Source organism: Mastigoproctus giganteus, chromosome 12 (genome assembly GCF_048544385.1).
Source record: "Mastigoproctus giganteus isolate SK-2022 chromosome 12, ASM4854438v1, whole genome shotgun sequence".
Classification (NCBI taxonomy): Eukaryota; Metazoa; Arthropoda; class Arachnida; order Uropygi; family Thelyphonidae; genus Mastigoproctus; species Mastigoproctus giganteus.
In genome coordinates, this window is record NC_143586.1 from 5,274,511 (window position 1) to 5,287,906 (window position 13,396).

The window sequence follows — 13,396 nt, forward strand, 5'->3', positions numbered from 1 at the left end:
GTTAAGAAAATATTTGAGTGTCTTAAAATAATGAGAAAATCGTAACACTGAAACTGAAGCCACGTTATTTTAAATTCCTATGTAAGATGAAGAAATGTCGGTTTTCCAAACATGGGCAGTAACGCTTACAGAAGTGTGTGTGTGAGTGAACATAAATAAGAAAAGGGTGGCTTTCCTTGAGCTATATTTAGCACTCGGAGACTGCTGTCACTCCCACAGAACTTCCCGTCTCGATGTAGAAATAATACTGCAAGAGCGTTTCAGACATATTTTGATGTGTATTAATGAACTAAGAAAGGAGCAGCCTACAGAAGGAGATGATTCGTTGATATAAAGGTGGATAAAAATTGTCTTTCAGAATTCACCACTGATTCAATCTGATGTTCTATTGGAAGCGGGTGAAGGTTACTGACAGGCCTTCGAATGGGGAAGGGGTTATTTTACAGACATGGCTACACATCTCATCTCAGCAGCTGTATCAATCTGGTACAAACGAAATAATTAATATGATTATGCCGGCTGTCAAAGTTCATCGACATTTTTCAGAGATGCACGAAGCTGGAATCAACCAAGCTGCAGAGTGCCAGAAGATTCCAATGAAAGATAAAGAGATTTAACATGGCTGTTGTGACTTCATAATGACTACTTTATATGTAGTTGAGTTAAAAAGTTTCAGAACAGTTGTGGAAAGATGTAGCGATGTACGCATCTTCATGCCTCACCATACAGGAACATGTACAGATAACAATGATTGGTTTGAGCATGAGCCACGATCTGACGATTTCAGTATATGGAGGAAGGAAAAGTAAACGTGTGCATGCACCTTATGATGGAGTGGGTTGTTTTAGCACCCCCAAGTGCGAGGATTGTGAAATTTTAGCCCTTGAGAATAGCACAGTGGTTATAATCACAGCCTCCCCCCCCCCACATCGACTGAAAAAAGCTTGAGTTCGAATCCTATTAATGATGCAAGGAATTTTATGGTTCTTTTTACCGGAAACTCGAGTTTTTCGTCCATAAAACCGAATTATACAAGCAATTACAGGCACAATATGCCGCGCAGCCTTAGTTTCTTTGGCGCTTAACACACACATACTCCTAACACCTAGGGTTCAATTTTAAACAAAAAGCAAACCAAGTATTGTGTGCTCCTTACAGACTTTTTCGATATTTGATATTTTCTCTGTTCAAATTATGATATGATAGCTGTGCAGTAAGAGGAAGAACACGTCTTTTCAACGAAGAACACGTCTGTTTCCCAAAAGAGTGGGAGCTCATGCCCAAACCAATCATTGACTATGTACATCCAAATATGTCTTGCATACGCTTACATGAAGAACCGCACAAACCTGTCCTTCGACAGCTGTTTCAAGTGTCCTGAAACCTTTTTGCATCTCCAATGCATATATTATACAGTGGCTTTAACGTTAGTTATAATCTCCACTCTCCTTCCCAAGGTCTCAATTCTTAAGGTCACTTAGAATCAGTACTATACATCTTCTCGAAGAAGAGTAGTTGTTTTTTTTTGGTCATTTTAGACCTTTAGTTCTCATTTATTATTCTTATTAATAAATAAAAAATAGCGTAAGGAAGCCAGGATTATTTGGCATCAGCCATAAAAAAAATAAAAAAGTGTACCATTTTCAATCTCCACTAATCATTAAATGTGATTTATGCAATTCTTTTCATAGGTATTTTGAAAGACTGATAAAAAATTATATATCAATTATGGCGGAGGAATGCAGTTTACACAAATAAATCCTTGAACTCGTAAAGCACGAGTTCAAGGATTACGAGATTTTTTACGGAATAAAAAGTTCATTTAGTTACAAATAGTACCGGTAGAGGAAAAAAAGTAAGAAAAAATTAAGTTTCTACTGCAGCACGTCTACGGTGAATTGTCAACAAAAATTTGTTGAAAATTTTCGTCCATGCAAAGCTGAAATTTTCAAGCTAAAAAAGATTTCATGGGTGTGGAGCAGTTGGTAAGAAGGAACATGAGTTAAGGAGTGTTCTTACACTCTAAACACACTTTAAACGAACAATTTTGCAATCTCCAAACAAATCTGTGGAAAATGAGCATTCAAAAGAGGATATCACTTGGTTCAGCTTATTTCGCAGTAAGAAAACACCTAACATTTGTTCCATATCGAATCCTCAGTATGCTGTATGGACCTCGATTTCAGTATAATGTTCAAAGATTATGGCATTGTCGCCGGTTTAAAGTTTACTTTGTTGCGAAGGCCCGTTAAATGCCCAAAAAGATCGTCATCTCTGTTGTTTACCAAGGCATCTACCATATGTATGGCACACTATGGCCATAGTTGCCGATGCGCCTAATAAATCCCGAAACAAACCAAGGCATCATAATGCAGTGTATTGCACTGCTAGAGGGAAATGAAAAAGACATCTGGCTCCAACAGGATGGGGCATCCCTCCATAACGCACGCTTAACAACTGAATTGTTTTTAGGGATAGAAACATAGCATAAGGACTCTAGCTACCCAAGTCTCCCGATTTAACTACTCACTTTAACGGGAATGATCGACATCAAGGCATCATAATGCAGTTAAAATAAAATAATTTTTAAAATAATCTTCACGCCCTTTTTGCGTCTCTTTATGCAACAGCGCCTACTTCAGATGTTATTTGGAACTAAAGAAAGGAATCAAAATTCTCAAAAGCTGTAGTCTTACTGTATAAATTGCATTCCTTTGCGACCAATAGTTTTTCCATAATCTATTCTTAATTTTTTTAGCAAATTTGTAGGATACCCTATATACAGATTGATTTAGACTCACTCTAACGACAGAAAGAATCTTAAAGGTGTTTCCAGTGACATTATTACACTGGAATGACATTCCAGTGTAATCATGTCGTTTTTCGCCTATTTCTCTCATACTTGAAGCGATGTTATGAAACTTTAAGTGTTTCTTAAAAACTACACGGTTGTTTTCTAAAACTCCTAAGAACAACTTCGATTTTTTTTTGTTGTCGGGGTTCCACTGTAGAATTTATTTCATGCAATTCTGAATCACCCTGTATATAGAACGAATACAACTTCCGATTACCAGTATTCATTCTTCTTTTATTTATTTATAAGGTTTCAATCCCAGTACAGCGCTTTCGCTGGAAGGGTTAAAGGTTTCATACCTAATTTGACTAGCTAATAGAGTTATATTAACATATGGAATTATGAATGTACGTAGTAGATAGTATTGCGTTTAATGCAATAATACATTAAATTACGTACAACAGCATTACAGTTAACCACTGGAAACTTATAATTTAAATTATACTTAGTTTCCGAAGTAATGTTTATTTTACAGTTAATGGAAGCCGTTTTCAGGTAGGACATCTGTGAAATAATCATCAGACTGGAAAAACCCAAAGAACGTCGGCACTGGATAGCAAACAGAGAAATTTCGACATTGGACAAATAAATTATCTTCGATCTGACAGTTTCAAGCTGTCTATCCGAATAACTTGAATATCTTTTTTTATCAGAGTGTTTCTTGTACTTTATATCTATGAAGATGTTTCCACACCATTATCTTCACAGCTATGTTAAGCCTGCTCTTCTAATAACAATGCCTAAGCTACCGATGCGCCATTAAAAAAATCAGTGGTGACCATTCTAATAAAGGACTCATCAGCAAGATTGCTCCTTCATAATTATGCCTTCACTCACTGTCGGATTTCTCTTGCCGGTATCACCCATACAGAATGAACAGATCAAAGAACAGCCAATGCTATCTCCACACATATCGCATTATAGCCACACCAAGTGGACATAAGGGTCTATGAACATAAATTTGCTTGTTGTTAGTCAACTGTTAAAAAAAAAAAGAGGCCAACACTTCAAAAGCGATCTAAAGTGTATAGAATGAAGAAAGTAGGGTTCATACTACTTTCTTCATTATTATTCCTACTTGATAAAAGATGCGTATGTGCGGACATGTAAGAAAAAAGATGGGAAATTCCATCGGGATTGCATAGGATTATAGAGGCAGATTTGTGAAGGTAAATCATGATGATAAAGTGTTGGGTCACAGTTCAAGGCTTCCATCGCCTTAATTGCAAAATGTATCAAATTAAAAATGGTATATAGATTAATTGCAAATGGTATATAGACATTCCAGCATTGTTCCTAGGGCATTAATTCTTCAGCCAGCACCTAATCTACTTTAGACATTAGGTGCTTAAAGACAATGTCTCCATCCCTAGTATTTCTCAACTATTACCAACTAATAGAAGGAATCAGATGATTATATAATAATAGCATTGATCTGTTTCCTTGACCAACACAGAGTCCACATCGCAATCAACCAAATGTATCAAATTAAAACTCTTATTAGAACATAGAAAGGAATTCTCGATTCATCGAGAAGGAGCGCATATCATTGATATGTATCAAGGTATGAGGGCCGATGGTGTAATACGATACTGAATATTGTCAATGGGATATTTTAGAATCCATCCCAGAAATTATGTTAAGGCAGCGTATATTACAATTTGGCAATGATGAGGGTATGCCTTAAATGCAAAATGAAGTTAGGCCCTCGTATTTCAAACCATAGTCATATAAAAGAGTATTCTGGGGACAAGAATCAAAAGAAAAGCATAGTCAGCTGCTTTTTAATATAACTTGTTTTGGGTCACATCTACACATGAAAAGATTTCATATGAAGGCCTAATTTACTTAATTAGGGTAGAATATTAAATGATTTACTCTAATTAGGATATAATGATGGCCGAATAGTTCGTCAAGCTGGTTTGGTTCAGTAGCTCACCGATAATAATGAAAGTAACTTGGATGCTTTGCACGTTTTCTTAAATGATCATATAGAGAAAACGGAACTGATCTCTCATCCCAAAGGACAATTACAAAACACCGTTCGAGAGACCAGTATGTAAATTTTTGAACTCACTTGTGACAAGATTAAGAAAAACTGGAATAAAAGTCGAAATTCGAATTAAAAATTACGAATTGAAAATTATGCAAAGATTAAAATTTCTTCATTCTTTACGAAAACAGACAATCTAAAGATTTGTTTTATTCTGTTATGTAATTTCTTTCTTTTCATTTGAAATTAATTCTTCAGTGGAGAATCTACGATACGATGTGTTCATGTGGTTATATTTTATCTTTCTAAAATAATTTTTAGTGTTGAATTACTAATTGAATTCCGTATATCCCTCCAGACATATTCCGGCTTGTTCTGCGTCGCTATTAACCCCTACAAACGCTTTCCTGTTTATACAAATCGTACTGTTCAGATGTACAAAGGCAAGAGGAGAGGAGAAATGCCACCTCACATATTTTCTGTGTCTGATGGGGCCTACAGTGACATGTTACAAAGTAAGTCTTTTAATTATTTTCTAAAATATTTTAGTAACTCAGAAAATAGCTAGATAGTTTAAGGTCTTGGCGTTAAGACGCAAAAAATTCAAGAAAGCTGTAATAAAATATTTTTATTTCAATTACTGGCTTTTTATTTGAATCCCAGTCAGCTTTGCTGCAATACCATAACCGAGAAGGATGATATTTTTGTCGCCAAATCTTATAAAAAAACACAGAATCGCACCTCTAGTGTGAATTAGAATGACGCCACACATCAGTCTAACTCTAACCACACCAGATTCGAGACGTTATGGTATGGTAACATAATTAAAAACAGTCACAGAATCGGCGATAAACCGGGTAAGACTTAAATTACTTTTTTGATCTTGATAATTGTTCCGTGTTCGCTATACTTGATTTTGCTGAATGAATGAATTTGGTGATGACAACATCTTGGCTGCATTATGTATTAGAAAATTACAGAACTTATAATTATACTACTCTTTGATGTTTGCCAGCGCACGTTCTAAAAATGAATGTACACTGCTCGACAAAATTAACAAACCACGTAGAAAACGTATTTTGTTGAACGTGTTCTGTAATTCGGGCAGCTTGTGTTGGAGCGGAACGATGAAATGGGGAAACTTCGAACTTGGGACAGTTATAGGAGTTGTATAAGAATTTCCCAAAAGGTCACATTACAGAGTCGATACAAGATGCTCGAAAATATGATCAGTACGGCGTATGATCCCCTCCAGCGGCTAAACAGGCCCGACAGCAGAGAACCATGCTCGATATAAAGGGGTCTCAATACCATTCTTCCACTGGCACAGACCTTAGCTCACCAAATGACCGAGCAGTTGACTGTCAGCGTACAGTGCAACGCCCAAAGGCGTCCCACACATGTTCCATCGGATTTAAGTCTCGTGATCGTGCTGGCCACGGCAGTCGTTGGATGTCTTCAGTTTCAAGATATTCCTCCGCCACTTGAGCTCTATGTGCAGTGTTGTCGAAGTGCACGAAAAGAAAATCTGAGCCAACCGTACTTTTAAAAGGTCGCACATAGGGTTCGAAGATCTGTTCTCGGTACCTCTGAGCACTTGCGGTACCCCTGTAAAAACCATGAAGAGGGGGGGGGTGCGGCCACTGATCACTATTCCGCCCTACACGAGAACATCCCCTCCACCGTACGTGTCCGTTTCGCTGATATTACAGCGATTTCATCTGGAGACTCCTTGTCTCCAGATGAAATAATCGCATTCCTCCTTGTCTCCAGATGAAATAACGTCTAGAATCTGTTTGTAGGCTAAACTGAGAATCATCAGCGATCAGAACTACACAAGTTACACCACATTTTCTACATATTCTGTTAATCTTATCGAGCAGTGTAGTCGCTCTAGCGAGTAGTACCACGGCGGTTACAATCGCTTATGATGGTCCTTCTATCAACCACGTGGAAAAGAGGCCTGGTTCGGATCGCGTCGAGAAGGGAAGAACGTATGTGCCTTCGCTGGGCTGTAGAATAGTGTTTTTATTCCGAAATTCAGGTTTTTCATCCAGCAATTCAGGAAACCGACCAGAAAATACTCGCAATTTAGCCATATAGTAAATTTTGCACAAAACAAACGAAAAATATCATTATTATTAGTAATAGTAGCAGCAGTAGTAGTACTAGCAAATGATGCCAGATTACACAGCATCAGCCAAAAAAAAAAAAAAAAACTAGCACTTCCCATTTCACCTGCCACACTTTTGCAGTTTATCTGTAGTTCTTCATCGAATTTATCCAAATTACCCCCTCCTCTAAACACCAGATGCTTGTTATATAGTATACTTTTCAAAATTATGACAGAGATTGAAGTGGTTAACTAACTGATCAATAATAATTACCGGCAAAAAGAAAATAAACAGTTAATTAGAATTACTAATAACAGTATATTTCTTAATCGAAAGATTCAAAAAATAAGGGTAGAAAACACAAGCCCAACGTCTGATTTGATTACATATATCAAGAAACAGATGGGCCACACAACTCGTTTATTAATATTGCGTTTCAATACTTACTGCTTTGTCATTATCGATATTTATGTCGCATCAACTACTAGGGCTATAATGAGCCAATTCTTATAGTGATGTTGTAGTTAATATTTGTTGTGTATTAAATGTGTACAAGTTGAAAAACCCGGAATAACTCACGAGGAGAAACCTTACTCCCCACTTCCTTCGTCTTCTACTCGTTGCTTAACTGATTATAATAGCGTTATTGAGATGTACTGGCGCGTAATAACAGGGACTCGTCAAATTATGCAACGCGAAACCAAAAGCGTTTATTCAGTTACGCAATCAATTAGTCTTCAGAACCTTTCGAATAATAGATGATCTGTCTTTGTGCGTTCAAAATTTTATGTTAAGATTGAAGGCAAACGTATATCAATGGCATAAGAGCGTTTTATCATGCAGCCATAATTTGCTGCAATAATCAGGAAAACCCATTCTAAGCATTCAAAAACTTTATCTTCGTCATTCCTATATTACAGTGTTTAAAATATCGGAAACATCATCAGTATGAAGCAGGATCCTACCCTCTTTAAACATAGATGGATTAGTTATTTAGTATTTTGTGGTAAATAATGGAAGCCATTTGATGGCAGTCCATTAATTTAGCGTATTTCAAACCCATTTGCATGCGAATGGGAAATAAAAGCTCGGTTTTCGGTAAGAAAAGTCCTTAGCCTCCACTTTAAGCCTCCCAGCCTGGAGTGATAAAATAAATTCTCCAATTCTCGAAGGGGAATCAAATCTCAATTCTTCAAACTGGTAAAGTATGGCATAATCATTGAACAGATAATTTGCAATCAGTAATGTCAGCAAGGGTTTTTCGAACTCCATCCCAGCTTAGTAAAACTTATCAAAAGGAGCCATCGCGTTAGTATCTCTTTATAAATGTAAAAAAAAGCAAACTGTAATCATTATCAATCCACTGCAGGATGGAAGCCTGCTCAACGATTTATGTTGAAGGAAGCGGACCATAATCTGCCACTCTGGTCTAGTGCCTGTTGGTAGATTGACCCTATTTAGCAGTCAGGGGCTTGAATCCCAGTCTTCTCAAAGAGCGTGTGCTATTGCATTCCCGCTCCTGACCACTCGGCTACGGAGACGAGTCACAATCTTTTTAAAAATAAAATAGTCGTTTTTTTTTGTTTTTTTTTCAAATTTGCTATAAGAGTTCGAAAATAGCATATTGGCTATAATTTCCGCCTTGCCGAACGTGTGGGAAAAAACTGACTTTTTTAATCCCAAAAAACAGGCAAACCTACAGAACACACTATTTACAAGCACAATATACTGACGCCACATGGATGCCTTTTGTTGCCTAAGACATCTAATTCTAAAACATCCCAAGCTCTATTATGGAATTGTTGATTCCAAGAAAACAAACTATCAATATATTGTAAGGTTTCAGGCACATCAGCAACTTAGGCCATATTGCACCATATTAATATATCTGTTTGGTAATAGAGAGCTATTAAGTGCTCGATAATTCCTATATTCTATTATATTATGAAAACAACAGGGATTACCTTTATTTTAGATATAGGAAGCTTCTTTTCCAGCCATCTCTCCTAGTCGAACGCGCTAATAATTCTTTGGGAAGGCCTTATCAATTTACAAAAAATGTGGGAAATCTTCCCCATTGTCAGAACCGTAGTGTTCAGACCCCTCGGTCTCAACATTGAGCGTTCAAGACGTCTATCTTCATACCTCTGGCAGCAAGGAAACCATTACGTGGATTGACATAAAATTAAATTTGAAAGTCTAAAAAGCTTAATGGAAATGGGGAGATTATTCTCTACATTCCTTAAGTCGGACTAGAATTTTTCGGAGAGTTCACAGGAATAGAGCAACTCACCTGTATCTGTAATATATCTGTAAACTGCGTGTGTTCTTTGGTCGACTTTCGGTTTTCTGGATGAAAAACCCCGGGTGTTCATGAGAAAAAAAAAACAGGCTACCCTCTCATGAGACCGACTAATTCAGCTATGCTGTGAAAATAGACTTCTAAAAATCTTTGGCGGGATTGGAACTCGGGTCTTTTCCACCCGATGCGGTGATTATACCAACTATGCTATCCATGAGGACATTTTTTTAAAATTAATTTTCAGAGATTGATTAGGTTGTCCGGATCAGCCAAAGGAATCTTAGATCAGGAGACGTCAAATTTTGTTTTGATTAATACATGATTTGGATTTTTAATAACCTCCAGAAATAACCCCGGAAACACTCTAACCTGATGTCAGAGATCACCTAATTCAAAAAAGGAAAAGGGTTGTTTAAATACTTTCCTCGCTGGTGCTCGATAAGAATCCAACCCGCGCCCGCATCCAAGCACTTCCCTAAACATTTTTAAAACATATCCTCTTCATCAGAATACACTTTCTTTTCTTTTCTTTTTTTTGCACAATATTTGATGTTGAAAATAAGCATGACATAATTCTTTATGGCCTTCTGTGGTCATTGAAGTAGTCTTAGAAGGGGCAAGTTCTAACAGAAGACCAGTTTCATCGGCAAACATGCCGTTTGTTTCCATATTCCATGAAATAACTTGTCATATCGCATATGAAGCATAACACTTGATCACTTGAGCTATTGAGTCTAATATTTTCTATAGTTGGGATTTCACAAAGGCCTATATGGCAGTTTTAGAACTTTCTTCACATGAATACTACATGTACAGTATTATATAAGGAAAGCGTTATACACTGAAAGGACAGAATTCATGGGATACCCGGTTCCTGGGCAAAGCGACGCTGTCACTCCTCTCGCTAGTAGACGAACCTACCTCTTGGCAGGTATATAGGCACACTGCATTCACGTAGACGGTAATTCGATGTCGGTATGGATAAACGTCGTGAGTTAACCGACTTTGAAAGAGGGATGATAGTGGTTGCCCGACGCATGGGTCACTCTATCTCGGAGGTGGTACAGAAACTGCACTATCCTCGTTTGACAGTTTCAAGAGTGTACTGGGAATACGCCATTTCCGGAATGACACCTCATCGTAGACAGCGCTGTGGGGGAGAAAGTTAGTGGATGAACGTGGCTGTCGACGTCTGTCTCACATTCTTTCAGATAACCGGAGAACGACAGTAGCACAAATCACTGCCGACTTCAACGGTCCCTCGTATCCAGAAACATCTCCACCAAGGCCATCGGGCGGTCATTAGCCGCAATAGGTTTTGGGAGCCGCCGACCCACCACAGTCCCATTGCTAACACCACGACACAGGACTCTACGCCTCAACTGGGCGAAAGAACATCGGCACTGCACCTTGGATGATTGAAGACGGGTCTTCTGGTCCGATGAGTCCCGTTTCCAGTTATTTCGAATGGACGGGAGGGCGCGTATCTGAAACCGCACGAAGCTATACACTTGTCATGTTAACAAGGAACTGTTCAAGCAGGTGGACAGTCACCAATGGTCTGGGGCGTTTTCAAGTAGTACACGTTGGGACCTCTGGTACGTTTAGACGCATCTATGAACTGTCCAGGTTACGTGTCCATCCTTGCAGATCATCTGCATCCCTTCATGGTCATCGTGCAATGGACTCTTCCAGCAGGACAATTGCGCCTCCCCACAGAGCCGTGGTGACCAGAACATGGTTCGAAGAGCATTCCGAAGATTTTATCATCATGGAATGGCCTCACCGTTCAGCGGACATGAACCCTGTGGAATATCTTTGGGATGCTGTGGACAGGTCCGTTCGAGCTTTGGATCCTCCACCTAGGAATGGACAGCGTTGCAGCAAGAATGGATGAAAACCTGTGGAATGCTTTCGTGAACTAATGGACTCAATGCTCCGCTGTATGACTGCCCTTATCCGGGCAGAAGGTGGGCCTACCCGTTACTAGGTAGGTATCCCATGATTTCTGCCCACTCAGTATAGTATTCTATAAGAAAAGCCTTATAATTAGTATTACTGCAAATGTTTTGGTGCATATATATCACTCAGTGTCATTTCTTTAATAATTTAATTTATTTTATGTTTTAAAAATTTATTTCTTTTTCTTATTGTTTTCAGATCGTGAAAACCAGTCAATGTTGATCACGTAAGTCATACAAACTAAAAATGCTAAACCAAGAATTCATATTGGGAATAAAGTTTTTAACAAACTTTAGAATAATTTTAACAGATCAAACTTTAAAATAATTTAAAAGATCCGAGATATTAAGAGGCAAAATTTGTCATTTACTGTGCTGTCTAAATAAAATTAATTAGATAGCAGAAGCTTGTTTATATAGAAGTACTTGTGATTTGATTTTATTTGATGTGCGCGAAAAAATTGAAATTAAAATGTGATAAAAAAAAATTAAGAAGTCTTTCACAATTTTTTTCAGTAAAAATCGAGAAAAATAAGCAAATTGTGAGTGCTTGGGGGGGTTGATTCTTAGATGTCTAAATAAACTAAAATTTATAACTAATTTGACATGGCAATAGTATATTTTAACTATAAATCATCAGGTAAAATTCATATTGTATAGAAATTTTACTGTAATAACAAATTACAAAGTATTTTAGGGCTAAAGGCCCTAAAATACTAAGTAGTTAAGAATTGGCATCATTTAAGTATTGTGAATACTTTAATATTGTGAATATTAAGAATCATATTGTGAATACCTTAACAACGAGTTACTATGATATTGCACTACATCGAATAAGTAAGGCTCCACCAATAGAAAAGACAACTGTTACTTATTCTCATCCGATACCAACACCCAGATGGCACCGTTTCAAAGCTTGTTGGCTTCTCGTCAGTTGGTGGGAAGTACCCTGGTGTTGCAAGGATGATAACCCAGTTATGAAGTATAACTTCACAATATTAGAGATGCCTAAACATGCAAAAATCCTTAACAAATAGGTTTTATTAAACTAATTTATAATACAATCTCAATACTATACTTTGTTAGCAGGTGGCGTTTAAGAATTCTTGTTGTTGTTGTTGTTATTGGGTTTTAAGGGCATCGGCGACTAAGGCAATGTTGCTCCGTGCATACTGCCCGTAAATTGCGAGTGTTCTGAGGTCGACTTTCTGTTTGCTGGACGAAAAACCCTAGTTTCCGGGGGGAAAACCACGCTACCCTCGCCTGAGACCAACCAACTCAGCCGCATTGAGAAAAAGGCTCATAAAAAATTCCTGACGTCATCGATGGGAATTGAACTCAGGTCTTTTCCACCCGGTGTGGAGAGGACACTGATTTTACTAACTCTGCTCTATCCACGAGGGCTTCAGGAGTCTTGCTTACCCCTTCCCCCCCATCTTCAGACCATAATTGCTATGGGGAGATATAAGAACATCTTCACTAGATGAAATTAATTAAGAAATTTATAACTAATGTTAAGTTAAGAAAGTACAGACTTCCATTATCGTACTGTTGACAATGCAGAAGATTTATCCTCGTGGGAAGCACAGTTGGTAGGATCGCCCTCTTCCCTCATACCAGGTGGAAAAGACCCGAGTTCGGGCCTCGTCGATGACGGGAGGAATTTTTAAGGGCCTTTTTCACAACATGGCTAGTCAGGCGAGGGTAGCATTGTTTTTTCTCCCGGAAACTCAGGTTTTTCGTCCAGGAAAACAGAAAATCGACATCAGAACTCACGCAATTTACAGGGAGCAATATGGTCTTAGTGGCTGATGCTCCTAAAACCCTACTGCAATAATAGATTTATAACTTCATAGTCAAGTTAAATAACTTGACTACATGCACTTGGATGAACCGAACTTTTTACGCACGAGGTGAGTCTCCATATAAATAAGCTCTGTTATCTAATTTATTTATTCACCATAATACTTAAGGTAATATCTTAAATGGATAAATTAAAGGAAATTTAATTATTTTAAATCAAAGAACACATATTGGTATATTTGTTTAAAGTGTCAACTTGTTTTCCCCTGTTTTGTCACCTCCTTACTTATCGAATATTTCTGAAATTTAAACATTTCCTGATCCCTTGATGATATTAATATTCCCAGTCATATAATGTACAACTCTTCC

The 13,396-nt window shown here is 37.8% G+C and overlaps 1 protein-coding gene across 9 annotated transcripts in view; it reads left to right on the forward strand.

Moving 5' to 3' along the window:
* LOC150076647 (myosin heavy chain, muscle-like) overlaps window positions 1-13,396 on the forward strand; it is a 138,992-nt gene that overhangs the window by 22,439 nt on the left and 103,157 nt on the right. For all 9 annotated transcript variants that reach the window (XM_090386358.1, XM_090386356.1, XM_090386357.1 and 6 more), the window contains exons 4-5: window positions 5,206-5,362; window positions 11,424-11,451. In XM_090386358.1, coding sequence (XP_090242484.1) covers window positions 5,206-5,362; window positions 11,424-11,451 — 185 coding nt within the window. The remainder of the gene's footprint in view (window positions 1-5,205; window positions 5,363-11,423; window positions 11,452-13,396) is intronic.